The 25441-nt window shown below is 47.5% G+C and overlaps 1 protein-coding gene across 1 annotated transcript in view; it reads left to right on the top strand.

The window, feature by feature from the left end:
• The window catches only part of LOC121157042 (zinc finger protein 717-like), a 36186-nt gene extending 12211 nt beyond the window's left edge, over positions 1-23975 (top strand). The window contains exons 3-6 of the mRNA XM_040981025.1: positions 19455-19511; positions 20157-20283; positions 20499-20591; positions 22178-23975. Of these exons, the coding sequence (XP_040836959.1) occupies positions 19497-19511; positions 20157-20283; positions 20499-20591; positions 22178-23766 (1824 nt within the window). The 5' untranslated portion in view covers positions 19455-19496 and the 3' untranslated portion in view covers positions 23767-23975. The remainder of the gene's footprint in view (positions 1-19454; positions 19512-20156; positions 20284-20498; positions 20592-22177) is intronic.
• The last annotated feature ends 1466 nt before the right edge of the window (positions 23976-25441 follow it).

Genomic DNA, 25441 nt, shown 5'->3' with positions numbered 1-25441 from the left:
GGGGGAGGATGGCCTGTGCCATGGACGTGCAGTGAGTGCACTGGGGGACCTGGCTCTGCCTTGGGCACCTGATGACTCGCATGGGTGTCCTTCTGTTTGTACCATTTGTCCTTTCTGTCCACAGCATTTTCTGTCCTCTTCTAGTAGCTGTGGAGCGCACAGGGAGTGTTTTCGCATTCCTGGCTCTGTAGTGGTGTCTGCCTGGTCGGTTGAACTTGTCTGTGTAGTCTGAGTTCCTTGTAGGAACCTCAGCTTTCGTTATGGCACTGATGGTTTCTGGAAGTCTTCCTGTGGGAGATTACCTGGGGATGTCTTCTGGTCAACACCAGGTTCACTGTTCACAGGCCTTTCCTTGAAATGAAATGTATATATTGAATGCAAATGGCAGAAGGTGCTCCAAAGCTTCCTTTATAGTTTTACAGAAAGGAGAGGAGAGGAATTCAAAATCCCGCTTCTGTGCTGGTCCAACTGCTTCTTCTTCCTTCATTATTACCTGTCTTCCAGGATTATCTGTCTGTTTTCTGTCCCATCTTTTTCCTTCATTTCATTTAGATGCAAGGTCATCTGAGTCAAGAAGAAACGTGACTAGGGTTAAGTAATAAATGTGTTAGCTCCTGAGAACCCCCACTTTCACAATATTTCTTATTCTGGAAATTTGTACTATCACGTATTGCTTGAAGCAAAAAGGCTGCTAGAACTCAGGTCTTGGAGATTGGGGTTATAATCACATAATTTCCTGTAATGATATTTGAAGAGCATTTAAATTTGAACTTTATAGTCTTTAGTGTACACTTAGCTTGTGGGTTACACAGATGTTTGGGCTGGGTTGGGCACCTTATACATTCTTGCCTCTGAAAAAGCATTTTATGCACAGGTACTGTTATAGATTAAAGTGATAGGTTTATTTAAAAGGTAAGAAATTCAGAGACATCCACAGTCATGTTACAGGATAGAGTAGACCAGGAAGAGAAAAAGTGACAGTGAGAGAGTGAGTGAGTGTAAGAGAGGAGAGAGAGTGATTGATCTGCATTCTGTTCTCTGCATCTTCAGAACGCGTGAGCCCCTGCTAGTTATGGCCTCTGATGGCTTTCATAAGGGGAGGTGTCGTATTATACCTTGCCAGGTCCCAAGTAGGGGGATGCACTTCCTGGGGAAAGGTTCATTTGATTTGACGGGGAGGCAGATAAAGGTGTGAAGGGTTGGGAGGTGTGGCTAACTGCCTTTGCTTTATCCTGTGTCATTCCCCCGGCAGACATTTGTGCCCCTTCATCTTAAGAGCTGCTCAAGGATGTGGAGTCGTCATACCTTCTGTAACTGCTTTATGCTGATCAGGGGTGTAGGCCTTGCCTATCCGGGGTTTGGAAATTTCTTGTGTCTCATCTAATGGGTTTCTTTCATGAACCAGGGAATTTTCAGTCACTACTAATGACTGTGTCCCCTGCGTGATCATCGGTATGCCTAAGAAGTGGTTGGATTCTGAAATAGAATAGTTTACCAGTCAGCGAGAACAGAACTGGATTGGGTCTAATTGGAGGTGGAGTGTCCTTTAAGAAGGGGAAGTATTTTATTACGTGCCTAGTACCGGGTGTTGGTCTGTTACTCCTGTGCGGATTTAGCCTCAGTGTAGAGACTTTCGGTGTCTATTCCGTGAATGTACTGTTGTTACGGTGGAGCTGGTAGATTGCATGAATCACTGTGCAGGCTCCTGCTTGTTTTATGAGTATACACTCTAGAGGCTGTCCGTTGCTCATAGCTACTTCAGACAGAGTCCACAGACTTGGCTGTGAAAGTTGGCCTGAAGTTTAGGCCACATTACTTCAAGCAGTGGTGAGGTTTTTAAAATTTCGTTTTATGTGACATAACAGGGCTTTTTAGCATTATAATAGAATGCGACAGAGAGAGGAGTCAGGAGTTTCACCCAGACCCCTCCACCCCTCCCAGGCACTTGAACCACCATCACAGTTCTCCCAGGCACACCATTGGGGAGCTGGATCAGAAGCAGAGCAGCTGGGAACCGAACCACCACCCATAGAGGGTGCCAGTGCTGCAGGCAGAGGTTTACCGTGCCATGCCACAGTGCCAACCCCTGTTGAGTGACTTTTGACACAAATGAGGGTTCGTTGTCAACTAGAGTGACCTTGGAAGGCCAGAGCTTTGGGCACCTGTGCGTTTGCTGTTTGAATTGGAAAAGGATCAATGGAAATTAGAAGATATTGGTGCTTTTTTTTTTTTATTTTGGAGGCAGGTAGTAAAGTCAGCCTGGCAGTCTTTCCCCGAGTATGCTCCTCTGCTTTGTATAGGATTCAGCGAAGGAGGTGGGCTACTGTGACCACTAGGGCTGTTTTGTGAATAAAGAAGGCAGGAAGGAGTCACATCCCTTATCACCTGAAGTCTTTCTCCTCCAAATACCGGACAGAGTATTCGACTTCAAGCTGCTCTGCTCAGATGGGTAAGGTCATATTTGCTTCATAAGTTTTTGTGGAGAGCCCTTGTGATCTAACATCTTCAGTAGAACCTTTGCTGCTGTGCCAGTTCACTTCAACTCCGTGTAGTGAGGTCTCTTAGTGTGTCTCAGCTGCCGTGTTAGAGCCGTTTCTATAACCTCCTGTGCAGCTGCTCCTTTAGCTGCCTCCTCTGATCCTTTCTTCATGCTTCATGTAGGCATTCCTGAAACGTAAATGTGGATCCTAGTGTCATGATCAGAACCTGAAGTGAAAAAATAATCTCAGTGGCTATTTGTTGTCAAATGCTGTGCGCACGTTTGAATTTTTCTAACCCTAGCATGTTCCTTTCCAGTGTAAATCTGGCATGCAGAGGTGAATCATCAGAATTCCACTTGGGCAGCACATGCTGGAAGGTTCGTTCTGATGCCTCATTCCGTGTCTGTGTACAGCAGGGCCGGGTATCCAGAAAACACGGATCATGCTTCCTGCTCCTGGTTGGAGGCAGGTACAGCTTTTGGAGATTTGTAGTCTCCGCTGCCACCACCAGCTCAGAGAAATGGGAAGAGCTTTTTCAGGTTCTTTCTTAGCACGGATACTGTGGCTAGCCTGCCTGGCCCCCACCCATTCTGGCACTCACCAGTGGGTGCTGTGGCCCAGCCCAGCCTGTCCCACACCCACTCTGGCTTTCGCAAGTGCCAGCCGGTGCTGGAGCCTAGCGTAGTTGGCACCCCACACACACGCCTTGCCCAGTCCAGTCTGCTCACAGCCACAGCTTTCACACTCACTGGTGGGAGATACAGCAGAGTAGTCCCCCAGGCTCTACTGCCAAGCCCATTCCAAGCCCCAGATCCCGCATGTGCTGGTTGGTGCTTCACGGCACCCTGGCATGGACTTCTGCAATCTCAGCTCTCACTGGCAGGGTTACAGCTAGGCCCAATCCGGGCATAAACCACACCCTGTTCTGGCTCTTGTGTGTGCCAGCGAGTGCTATGGCCTGGCCTAGACATGCCCTCTCTTTTCCACCTCGAAACCTCTGCCATCTCTGCTCCCTCACCTACCTGCGATGGCCCGATCCGTAGAAGACTCCAGAAGTTATGCCTTCCTTGTTAGACATGCCCTCAGCTGCTCACACTGCAGTGTGTTCCCAGCCTCGCTTTCCCGGGCAGCCCTCTGCCTGGGGCTAGGGTGGGATGGCCTGGCCCAGTGTTCCCTGCCTTCCCCACATATCTTGAGCAGGTAGCTGTGCTGGCACACTGGTCTAGGTAACACAGATTTGGCATTTAACCAGGCCCAGAGTGCCTGTCAGCTGTTGGCTGCATTTCTCCCAGCAGTGTCACCCTTGCTTTGGTACAAGGCAGTGTAGGCAGTTGCCCACATCTGGGGCTGGACATATTCAAGTGTACATTTCAGTAAACATATGCACATGACTGTGAGGCCTTCACCACCATCTGTTTGCAGGGATTTTTGATTTTCCTTTTTACTTCTCCTGTGACCCACTCCTGCTTCATGAGGACAACAGTCAGTTTGTGTCATTTCCCTTGATTTTACCTCTTAAACGTCCTGTGCCCGAATATAGTCACGTTGGGTGTTAGGGCTGCAGAGGGAACTTTTGGGGAGAAATGAGAAGGGGCCCAGTGCTCCTCTGCCTTGGAGGAGGCCTGACTTCAACCAGATAAAATGTACAGATACAAAGAAGCAATTTCAAATATCCATGTACACAGACACAAACTCAAATTAGAGTATCTAAATTTTTATTCGAGCAAAATGAATATGACAAAACCGAAGGTGACATGTTGGAAAACATTAAAACCACATCTGTATTGAACGTGTGAATCAGCACTACCCTGAAAAGCAAAGTCTGTTTCCCTAAGATTGAATTCAGGTTTATTCTTGGAGAATTTTTTAAGAATTATTAATCTCAGGGTAGTTTTTGGTTGTCGTTCTCGCTCAAGCATTATGGACTTGAGATTATTTTTGTAGAAGTTTCTGTCCAGTGCTTCCCTGTCTGGATTGTTTGCTGCAAGCACTAATGAAGCCTTCTTGCTGCCTTGTGTGATGTTTCTGTGGTGTGAATGGGGCCTGGATTTACTGCCAGGGGAGAAGGATGGCATTTAGACACGTTAGCCTCTTCCAGGTTATGACAGTTAACGTTTGTAGCCGTTGTGCGAGATAAACTCAGGGGTGATGATTCAGCCAAAGGCAAAGGAACATCGCAGAGGACCGATAAACATGTCACATGCCAGCAAACGACCATACGGATCAACACGCTAAGGTTATTGTGTGTTCTCTGCAGTGTCACCAATACACCGTTTGTGGGAATCCCTTCAACAGAAGCATAAAGATCATAGGGATGTTTACAGTCAAGCTGTTTGCTTAGACAAACACTGAAACCCCAGGGATTTCTGCTGCCTGGGGTCTTCATTCATAGTGAACACGCCAAGGCTTCATTCACACTGACAACTTCCTTAATATGCAAAGTCTTATTTGTAAAGGAGATACTACCTTCAATGTTATGGTGAAGATATTTGATGTGGCAGAGCAGTCTGATGGCCTTGGACTGGGGGTCCAGCTGTTTGTTCCCTGGAAACAGCGTGTGTGGCATGTGCAAGGAATGTCAGAAACCTTGAGTGGCATGCCTCCTTTGTCTCTGGAAGCAGCCGGCCAGCAGATGCAACCAAGATGTGGTACAAGACAACATGCAAGAGGGAGGGACACTGGAGCTGGTCCTGGCCAGCGTGCAGGGTGGATGCCAGGGGCACTGTGTGCCACACATGGCAGCATCACAAGGAGATAACCAGTGTCCCTCGCATTCCAAACAGCCACATGTTTCTTGGCAGGGACAGTGTTGCCATAAGAGCCCAAAGTGAACAAGATGTTTTGAAGTTTGCCAAGATTTCCGCAAGGTCCCATATGCTGAGGGCAGAAGCAACTGCTTTGCCTATGAGGAGAAAAAAGTTTACAATGCCTCAACATCCCCTCTCTTAGGAAGTCTGCAAACAACTTTGTTTTTGTCAGCTCCAGCCCTTACGTCCTCCTCTGGCTCTCCCTGCATGATCAGGCACAAGCCTCCACAACAACTGGTACCATTTCTCTGGATTTGGTAAATTAGTGCAAGGTCACTGCTATAGTTTCTACCTGTGGGACACTTCAGGCAAATGTCCTTCTCCATGTGATGTGTAACTTCACTCTGTTTTGTCTGTATCATGAGCGTGGCGTGATGAAAGCCAGAAGCCTCCATGTGGCTGCTCTTTCTGGGTGTGAGGCTTTGGGTGGGCAGCACAGGCTCGCAGCCTGGAGGCCTCGTTCTGCCCTGGGCCAGGGATGAATCAGCTCCTGTTGTCCCCGAGGAGACATCAGCAGGAAGCGAGTTCAGAAGCACAACAGCTGGTGTTAGATTCGCCGAGCACAATGGAAGGAATAACTCAGCCGAATATAGAAAAAGAATCTAGATGGCCTTTAATTCAGGGAACTACGGTCATGGGCTTCCCTTCGCTGTGCAGCAGAAAGATGGACATGAAGGAGTGGGCTGCAGAGGAAGAAGAGACATGCAGGGGCCTTTTAAACTCCCCTTGACAAGGAAGCTGAAACGGGGGTCGCCTGGGCCCTTATTTGGCGGGGGGATATGGGTTTGTGCCCCTCATTGGTGCAATGGTGGTTTCACAGCTTGAGGGCCTGCCAGACTTCAGTGGCTTCACAGCCTGAGGGGCCTGCCAGAATTCCGCAATCCGTTCCCAGTTGGGTTATAAGCCGACTCTGCCCTCCTCTGGTTACCGTGGTAACCATCACTGGGCTCTGAGCCCACACTCGGTGCTGGCCTTCTGCATGTTCTGTGGCCACCACCCTGATCCATGTTTGGGACTTTGCTGTTTTTCAGTGTCGTGTGAACTGGCACAGGCATCACACTCTTGGGGGGCACCCCCTGCCTAGTTCCCAAAGTTGAGGCTTGTGGGCCCACCCTACCTAGTTCCCAGGGCTGAGGCCAGTGGGCCCACCCCTGCCTAGTTCCCAGGCTAGTGGTCCCCAGCTGGCTGAAGGGACAGTGTGTGTCTGGATCAAGTGCTTCTTTCTACCACCCTCCACTCTGAGTACCCTGGAGGACCATGCAGGAACAGTGAGCAGGAGGACCCAGGGTCTGCTCCAGGAGGCAGCTTTGCTTTGGGGATAGCCCATTGCCAGGCTGCCTGAGGGAAGGGCCAGGCATTCATAATGCAGCGATCCAAGCAGGAACCCTCCTCCCCCGTTCCAGGGTTTCCAAGTCCAGGAACAGGTGTAGGCTCTGGGTCAGGCCTGTCAGCCAGGTGGTCTCATGGCCTCAGGATGGTGAGGCTGTGGGGTTACAGCTTACGGCCAGGGGGCTGAGTGTTGGCCCCAGGCTGAGTTCCATGTGGCTTGCTATTTACCGGGAGTGAGGTGGCTCTAGATTAGGGTTTTGTTCATATCTGGGGGAATGGCATGGATTTCTAGGGTAACTGCTGGGAAATGCCTACTGTGTGTGATCCTGTCCCTCCTCCTTGGCTCAGGGGACAGTACCATCTCTGAGCTCTGCCTGCCAGCCCTTCACCGTTCCTGTCCCTAGATGGGACCTGGATGTATCCATGCACAGTATAAGGTGCAGAAGCCAGGTCCTTGCCCTGTTACTCAGGGGAACAAGCCAGATTTGATACTTTCTAGGAAGCCCACTACTTTGTGGTCATTTTTCACAAGTTATCTGTGTCAATCTAAAAGGCAGCATTACAGGGAGAAAGGGGAGGGTCTTGAGTCTGCTAGTTGACTATCCAAATGGCTAGACTAGGGCTAGATTAGACTAAAGCCAAGAGCCAGGATCTCCGTCTGGTCTCCCATGTGGGTTGAGGGCCCAAGTTCTTGGGCGTCACTTCTGCCTTCCCAGGCACATGAACTGGGTTGGAAGTGGAGCAGCCAGGTCTTGAACCAGTACTGATAGGAGATGGCTGCTGTTGTAGGCGCTGAATCTGCTGTGTCATGAAACCCATCCCAAGCCCCCCACCGTTAACAGTGTCCTGAGAAATCTTACCTCCTAGCTCCTCTGCGAGAGGAGAGGCAACCCAACAGGCTTTTCATCCTCAGGCCTTCAGGGCTGGGACCCCCAGGAATTTGTCATGTGGAACAATTGCCGGCCCAGTTGGAATGTGTCACTGGAATAGGTTCCACCACATCCTGCCCCGCAGGCCAGGGAGGAGCATTTGGCCTTCCCCTGGGGATTCCCAGCACCAGGAATGGGAACCCCAAGATGTGCCTTCATATACCCTCCTCATGATCCTTTCCATAACCCCTGTCCTTTGCAAGTGGGTTATGGGAATAGGTGATTGATGAGTCTCAGTCAGTTGAGCATCATCAGACCTTAACGTGAGCTCTCTGGGGAACTTGGACAGGTCACAGTTTCATCCTCTGATGCCTACGACGGCTGGTAGGTGACACAGAGCTGGTCACCCACCTCCTAACCGCTGTGCATGGCGCCCACTCCTGTGCACCTCAGACTGGGGAGTCCACCTGTCCAGGGGCAGCTGTGAGCTGTGGACAGAAGTCCCTGGAGCCCTGACCACACCTGCAGACCCAGGCAAGAGTGGGGCCCAGCCCTGCTCCCAGGTCAGCAGGCACCACCAGCACTGCCTGAGTCTGTAAATCACTAAGCAGCCTTTGCTTTCCTGTTTTCTTTACCAGAAGTGTAACACACCACCTTAGGGGGTGACCGCCTCTTCTCTTCCCTTCAGGTGCTTTTCTAAGAGCAGAGTTACAAAACTGGCTGACTTTAGAAGCACTGCCAAGCCCACGCCCTGGGCTGCGAGCTGCTGATGTAATAGCTTTTACTGTCATTAAATGGCCCCTATACTCCCATTCCAAAAAATCCAGAAGTATGCGCTTCTTTCTGCGTTCTGTATTATCTTCCACAGATCAGACAAAAACATGTTTGTCCTTTGGGGACTGTCATGTTTCAGTAAGCTTAATGGTTTCTCATTGCATTTATTTTGATACAAAAGACAGGGTTTCACTTTTTTTTTTTTTTTGACTAAATGGTGTTCTATAGTGTATCTATACTATTTTTCTGTAGTGTATAGATACATTTTCCATAGTGTATGTATGCTACTTTCCATAGTATATAGATACATTTTCCATAGTGTATATATATACTTTCCAAAATGTGTATATATATTCCATAGTGTAGATATATATTTTCCATAGTGTAGATATGCTATTTTCCATAGTGTATATATACTGTTTTCTGCAGTGTATAGATATATTTTCCATAGTGTACAGATATAGTTCCATAGCACATAGCTATATATTCCATAGTGTATATGCACTATTTTCCATGATGTAGAGATGTATTTTCCATAATACATATATATGCTATTTTCATTATCGTCAGTTACTTGCTGAACATCTGAGTTAATTGCATATCTTAGCTATTGTGAATTGAACTGCAGTAAACTTGATTTTGTTTTATTTGGGTAAATTCTCAAAAGTGAGATGGCTGGGTCATGATAGATCTGATTTCATATTGTCTTTCATAATGCTTGTACAGATTTGTGTTCCCACCAGCACTGGACTAAGGTACCTTTTCCTCTGCACTCTCGGTGGTGCTCATTGTTTCTGGTTGCTGTATGATAGCTGTTTTAACTGGGGTTAGGTGGAACTTCATTGCGGTTTTTTGTTCATTGGTGTTCCTAAGTGTTTTGTCTTTGTGTGTTGGCCATTTGGATTCTCTCTTGAAAAATGCCTGTTCCTGTCACTTACGCAATTCTTTTTTTTTTTTTAAAGATTTATTTTTATTATTTTTTCATTGGAAAGGCGGATATACAGAGAGGAGAGACAGAGAGGAAGATCTTCCGTCCGATGATTCACTCCCCAAGTGAGCGCAACGGGCCGGTACTATGCCGATCCGAAGCCAGGAGCCTCCTCCGGGTCTCCCACGCAGGTGCAGGGTCCCAAAGCTTTGGGCCGTCCTCGACTGCTTTCTCGGGCCACAAGCAGGGAGCTGGAAGGGAAGCGGGGCTGCAGGGATTAGAACCGGCGCCCATATGGGATCCCGGGCGTGCAAGGCGAGGACCTTAACCACTTGCGCCACCGCGCCGGGACTTTATTACGCAATTCTTTTTTTTTTTTTTTAAAGATTTATTTTTATTATTTTTTCATTGGAAAGGCAGATATACAGCATTCTTAACTGTACTGTTTTTGTTGTTGAATTTCTTGAGTTCTTTATATATTCTGGATTTTTGTTAATTGTATATTTTTATTGGAAAAGCAGATCAGACTTATGGAGAGTGGAGATAGAAAGATTTTCCACCTGCTGGTTCACTCACTAAATAGTCACAGTAGCAGGAGCTGAGCTGACCTGAAGTCAGGAACCAGGAACTCCTTCTAGCTTCCCACATGGGAGTAGAGTCCCAAGGCTTTGGGCCATCCCCTACTCCTTTCCCAGGCCATAAGCAGGGAGCTGGTTGGGAAGTGGAGCAGCTGGGACCCTTGCTGGTACCCATATGGGATCCCCGTGGGTGCAAGGTAAAGATTTAGCCAGTTTAGCCATCATGCTGTGCCCAGATTTTAGATGTTAATCCATTATCAGTTACATAGTATGCAAGTATTTTCTCCTGTTCTGCCAGTTGCTTCTTCACTTTGTTGATTTTCTTTGCAGTTAAAAACCTTCCAATGGTCACGTGGCTGGCTGGCTGGCTGGCCACGTGCATGCAGGCCTGACCCCAGGCCATGCTCTGAGGCCAGCAGGCGCCCTGTGGCTGGATGTCCATAGGGCATAGGCCCAACCTTCACCTTTGGGGGCCAGGAGTGCAGGTTTGTGGGGGTCCCAAGGATGGTGCACGGCAGTGGTGTGGGGAAACTTGGGACCTCTCGTCTAGGTAGCCGGAGTGAGCCTGGGGATTGTGTCACTTGCATGGTCCGTGGATGGATCAGGGAGGAGGGTAAGGAGATGTAAGGGGAGGGGAGACCACTGAGGGAATGTGTTTCAGGCGAGGATTGACTTCTGAGGGACTTCTGAGGGACTTCGATCCACAAAGCCACTGTACTTGCTGGTAACTGGGGGAGTTGAGACTGAGTGGTTTGCAGTTTCCACTGGTTTGCTTAAGAGCTGAGGGTGGTGATGGGCTGAGCTAGGCATGTCCATGGAACCCCCCAATACTCATGGATACTGAGGTTGGGAACAGTCTGGCTAGTCCAGGCTGCAGCAATTGCAGACACACTCAAGGGTAGGGTATGGGGCAGGCCAGGCTGCAACTACCACCAGCTCATACAAAGGCCGGGATGGAGGGGGCAGACTATCCTAGGTCATGGCCTAGGGCCTGCCAGTAAATGTGACATCTGAGTCTGGGTGTCAGCCTGGTGGGGGAACTTGGGGGAATTTCCCTGGTGAGCCATAACTACTGCTGATGAACATGTGATTCAGTCCTGGGTGTTGGGCAAGCTGGGTAAGGTAGCTCCACTTATTGACAAGTATGTGCTTGGTTCCAGAGGGACCAGGCAGGGCCAGACCAACCTAAACTCTCTGGCATGTACAGGAGACAGGCTGGATTATGGGTCATGCTAGGCTAGGCTGTCACATCTCCCGGTTTGCATGAGCCAGGGATAGGAGCAATCTGGGCCGGGCGAGGTAGTAGCACCTGTGGAGTTGGGACTGGGGGTGGGCCAAGACAGGTCAGGCTGCAGCATCCCATGGCAAGGACCAAGTCAGGGAATGGACTGTACCAAGCCTAGTCAGAGCAATTGCTGGTACACCCAAGATCCGTCGCTGCAAACAGGTCTAGTTGGGGAGCTAAGGAGACACCCTGCTTGGTTTGTGCTTCCCACTAGTGAGCATGAGAATCAGAATTGGGGCGGCATTCTGGGCAGGCATGACCGCAGTATCCCTCAGCATGGATGTAGACTGGGTCTGAGGAGCACCAGACTGGGCTAGATTCTGCATCCTCTGGTACTCATGAAAGCCAGGGTGAGTGTAAGATGGGCTGGGCTGTCTTAGCACCTACTGAACCACATGAGAACTGTCGATGTAGACCAGGTGTAGCTGGGCTGTTATAGTAAGAACTGGAACAGGTGTGGGCCTGTTGGGCAAGGCCACTGTTCCTGCCAGGACAGGAGGTGGACTAAGTCCCACCCTAACCCAGCTCACATGCAGGCCAGTGGATTTTGTAGTTGTGCCTAGTCTGGTCTGCCCCCCGATTCTAGTACTCAGAAGCAGTGGCCTAGTAGGAGTACCTTCCAGAATCCTCCTACTGGGCTTGTACCTTCTCGACCCCCAGGTCTCACTCTGGCATGGCCCATCTCACCTTGGCATAAACCAGCAGGTGCTGTAGCTTGGCGCAACCCAGCCTGTGCCTAGTTCCAGCTCATGCTGATGGCTGCTGCTGCCCAGCTCAACCCAGCCAACCCCAAGTCCCAGCCATAATGTGGACTGCTTGGTGTTGTGGCCCAACACAACCTATCCTGCACCCTGTCCTGGTTCTCACATGTGCTAGTGGCTGTTATGAACTGGTCCAGCCTGGTCCACCCCCAGACTCTTCCCACCCTGTTCAACTATGTAAACATCACGAAAAAAACCCCAAGTTTATTAGCTTGAGATAATCCCAGTTGGCTGTTTCTGCTTTTGTTGTTCTGGAGTCTTCCAGAAGTGTTTGCCATGGAGCCTGCTCTGCGACATAATGGTTTAAACCACTGCCTGCACTCCCAGCATCCCAAATGGACGCTTGCTGATGCTCTGGCTGGCCCACTTTCAATTCACTTCCCTGCACCTGGGAAATCAGCAGAAGATGGCCCAGGTGCTGCGCTCCTGTACCCATGTGAGTGACCTGGAGGAGTCTCCTGGCTGCTCATCTTGGCCATGCCCAGTCCCAGCCATTAAAGCCATTTGTGGAGTGAATCAGCAGATGGAAAATTCTCTCACTTTCTCTTTCTCTCTGGTACTGTGCCTTCCAAATAGATAATTCTTTAAAGAAAAAAATAATTATTTACCTATTTGAATACCTTGCATGATTTTGTCAATGTTTTTCTCTAGTAATTTGATGGTTACACATTTACTCATCTGAATCCTCGACACACTTAGTTGGGACCTTTTTCCATGCTTGTGTGTAGGTACTCAGCTGTTGAAGGTCCAGTCCTTTCTCCAGGGATTGCTGTTAGCTGCTTTGACAAGAAAACTGATTGCAGATGCACAGATTACCCTCTAGGTTGTTTTGTTCCGTCTGCCTAGATGTTTATTTTTGTGCCAATTTCAGGCTGTTTTGATTACAGTTTCCCATAGTGCTTCTTCAAGTCTTGTATTGTGATGCTTCAGATTTGCTTTTGCTTTTTTTTTTTTTTTTTTAGACCAGAATAGGCAGGGCTGCAGCACCTGTGCGCCTCATGTGGACCAGGTCAGGGAAGAGCCAGGATGGGCAGACTATTCCTACTGGTGCAAACAAAATTAGAGTCGGGGAGAGCTGTTGGGGCTTACCCGTAGCAGAAGCGGGCACTAGGGGCTAATACTGTCAAGTCTAACCACAGAGCCACCTGGAGAGTGCATAATCTGGGAGTGAGAGAAACCTGGGAGGGAAATAGTGGGTTTGGGAGGGCACAAAACAACTAGGACAGGGGCTGGGGTGGCTAGACAGAGAGGCACTCAACAACATCCGTGAGGGCTGGATAGCTGAGCTGGTTAGATGGAACTAAGCCCTTCGACATTTATGACAGCCAGATGAGATATGGGGCAGACTGGACTAGTCTGTTACACATACTGGCAAACCAGGGTAGGGGCGGGCCTGGTGGGGGTTATTGTGGGTCGCTCTGACTGGGCTGCAGCTCCCACTGGTTTATGTGAGGGCCGAGTATGTGATGTGCAGAGCCAAGATGGACTGCAACACTCATTGGTTCTGGTGGAGGTCAGGGCTGAGAACAGAACCAACCCAGCAATTGCAACCACCAGCTGATCGGGGCGATGGCCTGTGCCAGGCCCTGTACTTGCTAGTACATATAGGAATAGATTAGCTAGTATTTTATTTATGATTTTTTTCATCTATGTTCATTAAGGATATTGGCCTCTAGTTATCTCTGTTAGTTGTACCTTTTTTCATATTTCTAGTTTTGGAATTTTGGCCTCATAAGAAGAAGTTTGAGAAGATTCCTTCCCTTTCAGTTGTTTTGTATAGTTTGAAAAGAGATGGAATTATCTTTAAAAGTTTGAATAGGATTCAACGGTGAAGGTAGGGAGTCCAACTTCTAGGAACATTTTAATTTTCCTTTGACTTTTCTGTAACTCACTGTTCATGAAAGAGCATATTAAGTCTCCATGTGTTTCTATATATTCCAGAGTTTTAAAAATTTCTGCCTTCATTACATTGTGGCCAGAAAAGATCTTATATTTAGTATTGTTTACATAGTTGAGAGGAATGAATGTCCATGTGGGCCTCTGATGAGGGTGAGGAGGGCCAGGCATGGAGGAAGGTGAGTGGCTCACATGCCTCATTCTTTCCCTTTTCTCTTCTCTGTCTGCAGGGGGTTAGGGTAAGAGGGCCGTTTTCCTCCTCATCATACGTAGATCGCACATCAGTATCCAGGGATAGGGGACTGTTCTGTGCTGATGTCCTGGCAACCCCAGTGTGGGAAGAATGCTCCGAGGGTGTTACTGGAGCTGTCATTGCTCCAAGGTCCACTGGTTGACAAAAGTCCACCTTGGTGTAGCCACAGACCCAGGAACGTGCTACAAAGCTTGGCCAAGAGAATTGTCCAACCTCTTTCTATCCTCTGTTGAGGCAGCCAGCATCCTCTGCTGGCCTAGTTGAGCTGGCTATCATGTTCTTCATGTGCAACTGGACATGCTTGCCACTGCACGCGCAGCTGTGGAGGCCCAGTCCCAGTCCATGCACTCCCAGGTCTGACTACACATCCTGTGGTGAGTCCTGCTGGGTAGTCCTGAGGTGACCTCAGAGTTGACCCTTGGGTGCACCAGATCGAATCAAGTTGGATCTGTCATGTGCACCAGACAGTGCACATTCTAGTGAGGCAGCCTCGTCAGTTCCAGTTCAGCCACACATCCCACACAAACTGATGGGTGCTGTGGCCAGCTCGGCCAGACTGTCAGACCCAGTCTCCATACAGTGGGTGCTGCAGCTTAGTCGGGCAAACGTCCAGTAACCATCACCAGTTTTGCCCCAAGGCCCAATTTTTATACATACCAGTTTCTGTTGCAGCCTTACCTGGTTGGGCGCACATCCCATTGGGCCTCTTGTGCACACCATGGATGCTGCAGCTTAGCTCAGCCTGACTTGCCCTCAGAACCAGCCTTCGATGTATGCCAACAGATGCTGCTGCCCTTTCTGGGCCTGGCCCACTTCCAGCCACCCCAACCCTGATTCTTGTGCTTACCAGCAATAGGTACAGCCTGGCAGGGGAATACCCACAGTTCCCCTAGCCTACTCCTAGCACCATCTCAGACTCAGTAGTGGGAGCTGTGTCTAGCGTGGGAGTTCTCCAAGTTCTTCTACCAGGCCTGCTGTCAGCCCTGGATCTCGTGTGTGCTATCAAGTGCTGCTTGGCATAGTCCACCCTCATTTATGGTCCTTGAATGCGCCAGCAGGTGCTGCAGCCTTGTTCCACCCAGCATTCTCCCAGCCCCAGCCGTGTGTCAGATAGTTCCTAGTCAGGTGTGTTCCTTGGCCCAGCCTGGCTCAATCTGTCATTGCCTGCCAGTTTTCTGCATAAACCAGTGGTTGCTGCAGTCCCACAGGCACAGGTTCACAAGTCCCCTACAGAATCTGCCCCCCAGATCTGGTTCTCTAGTGTTCCTTGGGTGCTGTAGCTCAGCCCAGTTGACCCACTTCTTGCTCTGGCATTCATGGGTAGGTTTTGTGGCCAGGCCCAGCCAGGAATGTCCTCCAGCCCCAGCTGGCAGATGGTGCTGTTTAGCCCAGCCCACGTCTCCCACGACTGACCAGACTTGTCCTCTGCTTTCAGCCCTCTAAACCACTCTGTCTCAGCTCCCCTGTCCACCTGCAAGTGCAGTGGATGACCTGCAAAATCATTCCTTCCTTGTCATACTAATCGTCACCTACTCCCAATCCAGTATGTTTCCAGCCACCTTCTTGGCAATTGCTAGGCCTTGCCATGTAGGGCGGGGTGGTGCATCCTTCCTGGACACCCCCATCCTTCCACTTATTAAAAAAAAAAGGTATGCTGGCACATTGGTAGAGTGAACTCACGTTTGGCATTAACCAGGCCCAGAACCCTTGCCAGCTCTTGGCTGCTTTCCTCTCAGCAGTGTAACTTGCCTAGGTACCAGGCCGTCTAGGCAGTTACTGATAGCTGGGGTATGCATTCCTTCTATAAATATTTTGCTGAAGTTTTGTTCATAAGTGAATGTTGAATTTTATTGAATGTTTTTCTTCCTGTATTGAGCTAATTGTCGAGACTTTTATCCTTCGTTCTCCTGATGTGATTAGCATATGTTGAATCATGGAATGCTGAGTTCCTTGGCAGTAGCTTAATTTGATGCAAAGTTCTATTCCCTAAAGAAATATTTTTTGGAGAACACTAGTTTGATAGCAGCATGGAGGCTCAATGCCATATGAACTCATACCTGGCTCCTCACGCTCTTGTCTGGATGTAGTAAAATCTGAGAAATGGAAACTCTACTCAGTTAGGTGTGACTGAGAATCCAGGCCGCCCTCTCCTCCCAGCTGCTGACATAGGGGCAGGAGCCCTTCATTTCTTCTCTCTTCAGGTGCTTGCTGCCAGAACTATGTTCTGGGTGAGTAAAACTGAGCGGTATGAGCCAGCCACCACCTGAGTGATAGGGGCTTCAGAGTGGGCGTCATAAGCGTGAATTGCATCTTCAGCGCATGGGACCCACGGTGCTGGCGTCCACAGTGATTGAGATTGTGAGCTTTGAGGTGCAAGTGTGGGCATTTGAAAGAGACTGCCTAAATGTGCTGAGTGTATTTATTTTGGTTGTGAGTAGAGGGCAGAGCGCGCACACTTACCTGTTGGTTCACTTTCCAAATGCTGCCAGCAGGTGGAGATGGGCTGAGTCAGAGCTGGGGGCTGAAGAGCAGGTTAACCCACTGATGGGGATGCCTGCTCCCCTGCTGGCCTGGTGCTTGCTGTTACAAGCATTTGACGGAATAAGCCAGAAGACAAATCTCTTTTTCTTGATTCTTCTTGCTCTTCATTTCAGACACATAAATTGATTGTTTTTCAAAAGATAAGTCACTCTGGATGTTGAGATGGATGGGTCCCGCAGGCTTCAGGGAGCCCTGGGGAATGAGACGCGTGTTTTCCATTTCGTTTTTGAGAATGGATTGCTGACATTGCTACATGAGCTGACATCTTTGTGGGGGAAGCCTCACTGGCATTGCACTCTCAGATCTGTGACAAGAGATGGGAATCCATGGCCTGTGCATCTGTCGGAGGCTGCCGCTCTGCTGAAGGCAGTGTGCTCTTTCAGAAACTTCAGAAATGTAGTCAGCTGGAGTGTGGTGAGGCAGAGCCCACCTGCCAACTTGCAGGGGCAGGAAAGTGTGTGCTCCGAGTCCAGGTCAGCGTTGGCCATGGCAAGTCGTTCCGACTGACCTGTGGGACTGTCTGTAGTGAAATAGTCCACACTCCTTGCAAAATAACTGAAATATATACAGGATTTCTTATTCTGAGCCAGTTGCATTCTGGGGGTTTTGTGTTGTCTCATCAGCAAGAACAGTTTGTGACTCATTCAAATGGATAAGCCTGTCCAGTGTTGTTTCATGACTTTGTAGAAATCTATACAAAATGTAGTCTCCTTAGACAGTAGCTTTTATTAGAAAAATTAGAGTTCTGATGTTCTTTCTACCAAGGTAGGGTATGCTGCATGAAGTAAAGGGCTGTATGAGTTGGAATTCACCCAAGGACATATTGTAGTGATCCAGCCCTCTCCCCGTTGCTTTGCTTCGAAGGAGACAAAGTAGCCTAGAAGTGTGAAGACCCTAGCTTTGCTGCTCTTGGCCTTCATCGCTCTTACTGCCCAGGGAGATCAAGATTTGATCTGACGCCACGTGTGACGTCACGTGTCACCTCATCCGTGGCTCACCAAAGTGTGGATGGTGTTGGAAGGGTTGCAAGGACCTTGAAAGGGGGATGTGAATGGCTTGAGAAAGATAAGGCAAAGGCTTGGGATGTGTCGTTGCTGGGAAAGGACTGAAGGTGTGGTCTGCAATGGAAAAATATGTTTCTGAGAATTGGCTTACCGTGCCCCCAAACCCACTGTCTGTCTGAGTTCCTGGTAGCATCAGAAAATATACCTTTAGTTGATGAATCTGTTGACATGTGTCAATGAGTACGTGACTCATATCCCAGCTTTTGGTGTGGTGTTCTCCATTTTACCATAGGTAATTCAGTACTCAAAGTGTTCATTGTTGAGACACTTTTTAGGAAGTGAAGGTAGTTCAGAAGAAACGCTTTGAATATGACTAGCTTTTTTCCTTCTGTACTTTCTGTGTGTTTTGCAGATGCAGTATGCCTACTTAATCTATTTTGTATTTCATTTTAAAGAGTTACATAGAGATTAGAAGATACACAGAGACAAAGAGAGAGATAAAGATCTTCCATTCATGGTTTGTTCCCCGGGTGGCTCAGCATGCAGGGCTGTGCCAGGCCAAAGCCAGCTCTCCTGCTTGATGCAGACGGCCAAGCACCTGCCACTTTCGTAGATGCCTTAATAGGGAACTGGGTTGTAAGTGGAACAGCTGGTCTCAAATTGGTGCCCTTATGGGATGCCAGCATTGCAGGCAACAGCTCAACCCATTTCACCAAAACACTAGCCATCCAATAAGATTACAATTAAAATTTTTCTCACTGAATATCATTTATTCATTCTTGATAATCGTGTTTAGTATGACAAGTGATTCTATAAAATTTAAATATATGACACTTTCAGTGTAAATGTTTGAGCAATACAATCAAGATACAATACTGTTCCCAGTTGTTATTTTTTAATTAAGACAGACAAGCAATGCTTTTGTTGTGTGACAACACCATGCCGACACCAGTCTGGTGGGCAATTAGCATGCTGTCATGCCCGGGATGGCTTCTGTGGGATTAGACTCTGGCGTGTAATTCAGTTCCTCTCCACGCTGTCACCGATGGCTCTCTGCACGTGCTGTGGAACAGATCCACGAGGAATGTGTGGGTTTCTGAGTCATTCTGGGGTGGATTCCTCTGTGTTGCAGTCGTGTGGTGCCAGGATCGAGGTTGCTGCTTCTCGGGGCGGGTAGCAGGATTCTTCCTGAGACAACTGTCCAGTGAGAAGAAGACAGTTACTTTTCAGATGTCACAGGACGCATTGGCTGGTATCCTGTGGTCTAAAGCAAGGGAGGTAGCAAAGGCAAGTTACTGTGGGACAGGATTATGTGAAGGCTGTAAGCTTGGGGATATGTCATTTGGAACGGTTTCTAGAATGTGTACTTAATAAAATACATCCATTTTTTTCCTGTATAGTTGCCAGCTATATATATTCAGGTTGCATGATGTATATTTTCTTTGGAATTTTATATATTTAAATATCAAGATAGACTAGTAAACGCATTGAATGGAATCCTGTGTGGTATATCTGAAATAATAGGAAATACTACACAAGTATTTTTCTGAGTTTAGATTTTGATGACAGCAGAATCTTTCTTTGGCATACTATAATTTACTTGGGTGGTCATCCTTAAAATTATACATTATATTTTGGTGGTAACATCAAATTAAAAAAATAACTGGCTAATAAATATTATAAATAAACATTACTAACCTAGTGATAAGCAGTTTTATCCGTGCCAATTCAAGTGGCATGTGGGTGCTTTTCTTGCCACTCATGGTACAGCTCAGCTCTGGAATGCAAGGGAGGCTTCTTGTTTCTCTGCCTGCCATGTCTGCCCTGGTTGGATTTATTTCTGATGTATAATGCTTCTGTGTTTATTTCATGAGCGTGTTTTGTGCAGTGGACTGTAGGAGCAAGCCAGACAGGTTCTTTCAATACTCTCCATTCACCCTCTCTTCCAGGTATAATTTTGAGACCTCTGCATTTTTTCCAAGAACAAGAAAATGAGCTCATCTTGTGTAAGTGTTTATTTCTGTTCTGTTTGCTGGTCATTGAGGTGAGATTGCGTATAGTACGTGCTGGAAATCTGCATTTGGTAGAATGTGGTCCCCATCAGCTTTGGGGAACACGTACTGGATCCCCGGTTAGACCAGGGCTGCACGGAGGACCTGCAGATTTGTAAATACGTGTTCCTCTCACATGGACTGTATGTGCAGATTGGGCCGCGTATTTTGACATTTATATTTTCAAACGTCCCATTCTTCATTTGGGTTTTAACCTATTCAAAGTAGCCTTAATTCAATTCTTTAAGTATTTATAAATAGCCTGCATGCCATTTTGCAACATTTAAAAATTTATATGTGAGCTAAAGACAGACACAACAACTCCATGCTAGTTTAAGACAGGGAAGGACAGAGCTCTCACCCAGCGGTTGGCTCTCCACCCGCCGGGAGCAGCCAGGGCTGGGCCTGCCCCTCGCATGGGCTGCGGAAGCCTGTCCTCCTGCTGTTTCCTGAGGTCTGGGTCAGCAGCAAGCCGGGATCAACGAGCAGCTGGTAACAGACCCAGGTGGTCCGAGGGAGGGTTGTTTCTTGGGAGACTGGGCGCAGGTCTTTCAGGTTCATGGCACATCTGCTATGTTGAGGGGAAACGTGCTCTTGCAGGTTTTGGTGTCGTTTGAAGACTTGGCTGTGGAATTCACCTGGGAGGAGTGGCAGGAGCTGAACCATGCCCAGCGAGTCCTGTATAGGGATGTGATGCTGGAGACCTACAGCAGCCTGCTGTCCCTGGGTGAGTGACAGGTCTGGCACGCCCAACTGGAATGGTTTTTTTTCCCATTTGAGTCTGAACTGAGCACTTTATAAGCGAACGCTGGGTGAGTACTGGATTGCGTCCATGAAGACTCTGAGCCCCTGTCCTCTAAGATTTGAATCAGAACATGTTCCTTCTTCAGAAAAATCCAGATTCGTGATTTGACAAAGTCTTCCATTGTTCCCTGTTAACAGGGTACTGCCTCACCAAACCTGACCTGATCTTCAGATTGGAACGAGGAGCAGAGCCATGGATGGTTCGGGACAGCCCAGCCCAGCGCCTCCAAGGTCAGTAGGCACATGCTTGCCAAGGGGGCAGAGCCAGCGAGAAAGCAGAGAGCGTGCTCTGAGATGCTTTTCACGGGTGTTTCCTGGTGTCCCGGCCTGAGACAGCTGGCCTAAGCCTTCAGGCACAGGCTCCCTCAGCCCCCAGGAGCATAGCCCCAACACTGCTGGAGCCTTGGCATGAATGCTTGGATGCAGCCCCTCAATTCTAACCTGTTTCATTTGCTCAGGAAGTTTTTGTTGTGTTTATTAATCCTGTTTATCCTTACTAATTGGGGGAGCTCACTGAAATTGGTTCTCCCATTTGTTCAGATTGGGGCCCGACTTAGAGCAGTGTTGTGGCACACAATCCAGGATTGAACCAATGAATGGGCGCTCCCTTCTCTCTCAGCCTCGAATTCAGTAATTAAGAGTAACTGCAGATGTTTCAAGGGTTGAAGCAGTACCCAGGAACTCTTTGCATATTTCTCATATTGTTTCCTCCTCTGTTTCACTGACTCTTAAAAAAATTTAAACGTTCCTATTTTGATGTGAGAAATTGCAAGGCTGTGTTTGACACTGTGGTATAATGGGTTGGCCCACCCTCCCTGCATTTCAGCTGTTCCGCTGCCCATCCAGCTGCCTTCTGATGCATCTGAGAAAGCAGCAGGAGATGGGCCGAGTCTGTGGGCCCCTTAACCCACCCAGGAATCCTAGAAGAAGCTCCAAGCTCCCAAGTTCAGCTCCCAGGTTCAACATGGCCCACCTCTGTCCCTTAGGCAGATTTGAGAAGGGCTGACTTGGAGTCCTTTGGGGATAAGACAGTAGGAGGAAGACTGTTTCTCTCTGCCTCCCCCTCTCTGTTAACTCTTTCAAATTAAAAAAAAAAAAGTGAGACTAAGCCAGAAGTGTCATAGACACTTGGCAATAAGTGATTCTGTGCTCACGAAGAGAATGAAAAGGTTGCGTGTCCCAAAGTTAGGTCAACCCCTGTAGTGATGGTGAATGCTCAGATTGGTTTGGGAATGGAGTTTATAATTTCAGTCCTTCCTTTTTCAATATCACTGTAAGACAACAAAAAGATAATACATGCATAAAAATTCAGTCTTCTGCGAAAATAGCAGGAAACTGATCCTCCAGTACAGAAACTGAAGACCTTCAAAAGTGCAAGTTATCAAGCAAGCGTTGTAGCAAAAGGACATTTGTTCTCAGAATGAGCTAGAAAACACTTTACAAAGGTGAACATACCTTGATTTACAGAAACAAAACCCTTACAGGAAAAGCTTATTGAGAGTAATGTGTGGAAGCTTTTCTTTGTGCCTGCTTGTGGTTCTGAGAAGCTGAAAATGACTACAACCCAGACATAGATCAGGATTATAAAAGCCAGTGGCCAGAGGGAAGCCTGCCTTCTCTGAGAAGGGAAGGCTCACTGCCTCAGCCTTTTATTGATTTCTCTGGGGAGTCAAATTAGAAGGGCTGTTATGCATATACTCATGTTAAACTCCTAGGCTGCTAAGACAGGAAGGATTGTCATTGCCTTTACCTGTAGGTTTCAGGACACACACTTAAATGTGATTCATGAGCATGACCGTGCTTTTTTCTCCTTTCAGTTGCCCACAGAAGACGTGATTTGATCGTGACCAGCAAGGAGAGTCAGGACAGAAGTTTGCGGAAAACTCTGATCACAAACAACACCACTTTCACTTACAAAGGAGCTGAATGGAGAAAGACACCCAGTGTAATGTCAAGCCATATTCCCAAACTGGTCATCAAAAAGGAGAATTGTTCAGGCGTGAAGCTTGAGACGTATGATGCATTTCACAGCATGCATCTCCCTGCTGTGCTAGAAGAGGTGCAGGCTGGGGAGAGGTTCAATGTGCTTGGTGTGCATGGGAATTGTCATTGCTCGAGGCTGGTTAGTCAGCACCACAGGATTCAGACTGCGCCGCAGCCGCTCGAGCACAGTGGGCTGGGGAAGTCTTTGCAAAGGAAGATGTTCTTCACGTTTGAGAGGGCTTATCCGAGAGATCCCTATGATAAGCCCGCTATTATGGGAAGTACATTTCAGATAGAAAAGGAAACTTTGCTGAAAAACCCTAACCTCAGTAGATATCAACAGACTCACACACAAGATAAACTCTGTGACTCTTTGAAGTATGAGCAGGACATGAATTACCAGTCAGATCTTACAATGAGTCTGAGAAATCATGCTGGAAGGAAATCCTATGCATATGAACCCACTAAGCAGTTTTTCAGCTACAGATCCTCCCAAACCAGTCATCACAGAACTCACATAGGGAAAATGCCTAACGAGTACAGTGAATGTGGGAAAAGCTTTTCCTGCAAGCCAGACCTTGCGACCAATCCAAGGATCCCTGCAGAGGAGATGATCTATAAATGTGATGAGTGTGGGAAGACCTTTGCTCGGAGGTCATACCTCAGCAGACACCAGAGAATCCGCCCAGAGAAAAAACCGTTTGTGTGTAATGTGTGTGGAAAAGCCTTTTCCCGGAAGTCAGACATCATAACACACCACAGAATCCACACCGGAGAGAAGCCATTTGCATGTGGCGAATGTGGAAAAGCCTTTTCCCACAAGTCGTACTTCCTCACACACCAGAGAATTCACACAGGGGAGAGACCTTTTAAATGTGGCGTGTGTGGAAAAGCCTTTTCGAGGAAGTCACATCTCGTAACACATCAACGGACTCACACAGGGGAGAAACCTTTTAAATGCAGTGTGTGTGTGAAAGCCTTTTCCTGTAAGTCAGACCTCAATAAGCATGTGAAAATTCACACCGGGGAGAAGGCTTACGAGTGTAACGAGTGTGGGAATGCCTTTTCCAGGAGGTCAAACCTCCTGACGCATAAGAGAATTCACACCGGGGAGAAACCTTTTGACTGTAGTGAGTGTGGAAAAGCCTTTTCCTGGAAGTCAGACCTCAGGAAGCATCAGAGAATCCACACGGGGGAGAGACCTTATAAATGTAGTGAGTGTGGGAAAGCTTTTTCCCACAAGTCGCATGTCATAACTCATCAGAGAATTCACACGGGGGAGAGACCTTTTGAATGTAACGAGTGTGGAAAAGCCTTTTCCTGGAAGTCAGACCTCAAGAAGCATCAGAAAATTCACATGAGGAAAAGACATTTAAATGCATTGAGTGTCAAAATGCCTTTTGCTGCAGGTCCAGTCTCCTAACACAGCAGTGAATCCACACAGGGAGAAACCTTACGCATGTCATCAGTGTGAGAATGCCGTTTGCCACAAGTTGCACTTGAACATCAGAGAATTTACACATGGGAGAGCATCTTGAATGTAGTGAGTGTAGGAAAGCCTTTTCCAGGAAGCAGCACTTAATAGCATGGAAGAGAATTCACACAGGTGGAAACTTGGTGAATGTATGGGTACAGAAATCTCCCTAGAGATCCGAATTCCTCTTAGGGTTTCACGTAGGGAAGAGACCTATGCGTAGTTGAAGAAAGCCTTTTGCCAAAAGCGCACTTGCATGAATGCCAGAGAATCCACAGGAAGACACCTCTCGAATGCAGGGAATGTGGCAAAGTCTTTTGGCGGAAGTTAGACTTCCTAACACAGCAGGAAACTGACACAGCAGGCAGTGCATGCAGGAATGCCTTTTCCCGCGGTCACACCTCATCACATCCGACCGTTCACACAGGAAAAACCTTTTGAATGTAACAAATGTGGAAAGGTGCTGGTACCATGGCGTAGGAGGTTATGCCTCTGCAGTGCTGGCATCCCATATGGGCACCAGTTTGAGTCCCAGCTGCTCTGCTTCTGACCTAGCTCCCTGTTGATGCGCTTGTGCAAGCAACAGATGTGTTAAGTGCTTGGGCCTCTGCACCCATGAGGGAGAGCTGGAAGAAGCTCCTGGCTTCAGACTACCAGCCCAGCTCTGGTCCTTGCCACCATCTAGAGAGTGAACCAGCAGATGGAGGATCTTTGAGTCCTCTCTCTCTAAGTCTGCCTTTAATAAAAACTTTTTCTAAAGTAAATGTTGGAAAGTTTTTTTTACCTGGAATCACACTATTGTGAAAAACACATCAGAAAATTTACACAAGGGAGAAAATTTCTGAAGGCAATGACCACCCAACACATAAGGGCGACAGCAAGTAAATGTGATGAGTATGGAAAAGCATTTTCATAGAAGTCATAGTTGGTAAGACAGAAATTCACGTAATGACGAAACTTTATGAATGCAGTGAATATAGAAAATTGTTTTCTAGAGATCACACATCAGAAAATCTGCCCGGGAAAAGCTTTATGAATGATATGAATTTGAAAAAAAAAGAAATCTCCCATGATTAAAGTCTCAGTAGGCATAGAATTTTAAATATGTATGGGAAGTTTGAATTAACTGTGGAAACTTGCTGCAAGTTAAAGCATATAGATCTATACAAAAGAAAAATAGTATCATGAAAATGCAAAAAAGTTATAAAGAAAAGATGAGGCATAAACTCAGGCAGGCAGTTGCTGTCCTTGCTTTCTCGTCCCACACTTTGCACAGTTCCTCTCCCTGCTTCCATACGGTTCAAGAATATTTTAACATAGTTTTAATCTGTTCTGTATTCAAAGGCTTAATTTGCCAATACTCATAATGTTCAAAACAAAAGTGGAAGGCCAGAAGACCGCTTTCTGCTGAACTGTAAAATAGAGTTAAAAATGACAGTGACATCCCAGAGTGACCACTTCAGACCTATACTTCTTATGTGTTCTGCATTAACCATCACATATTGGGGAAACCATAGTTGTCTTTTTGAATGTGGTTACATCATGATGTTCAGCTACGTCATTTTGTTGCAAAACAGGATTTTTTTTTTTTTTTGGTTGTTAGATTAAAGATGTACTTTTATTG

The sequence above is a fragment of the Ochotona curzoniae genome, unplaced genomic scaffold (assembly GCF_017591425.1).
Source record: "Ochotona curzoniae isolate NIBS_2020 unplaced genomic scaffold, NIBS_Ocur_1.0 contig_3520, whole genome shotgun sequence".
In the NCBI taxonomy this organism is placed as follows: Eukaryota; Metazoa; Chordata; class Mammalia; order Lagomorpha; family Ochotonidae; genus Ochotona; species Ochotona curzoniae.
The sequence above is the reverse complement of the archived record's forward strand: the minus strand, read 5'-3'. Positions and strand labels throughout refer to the sequence as shown.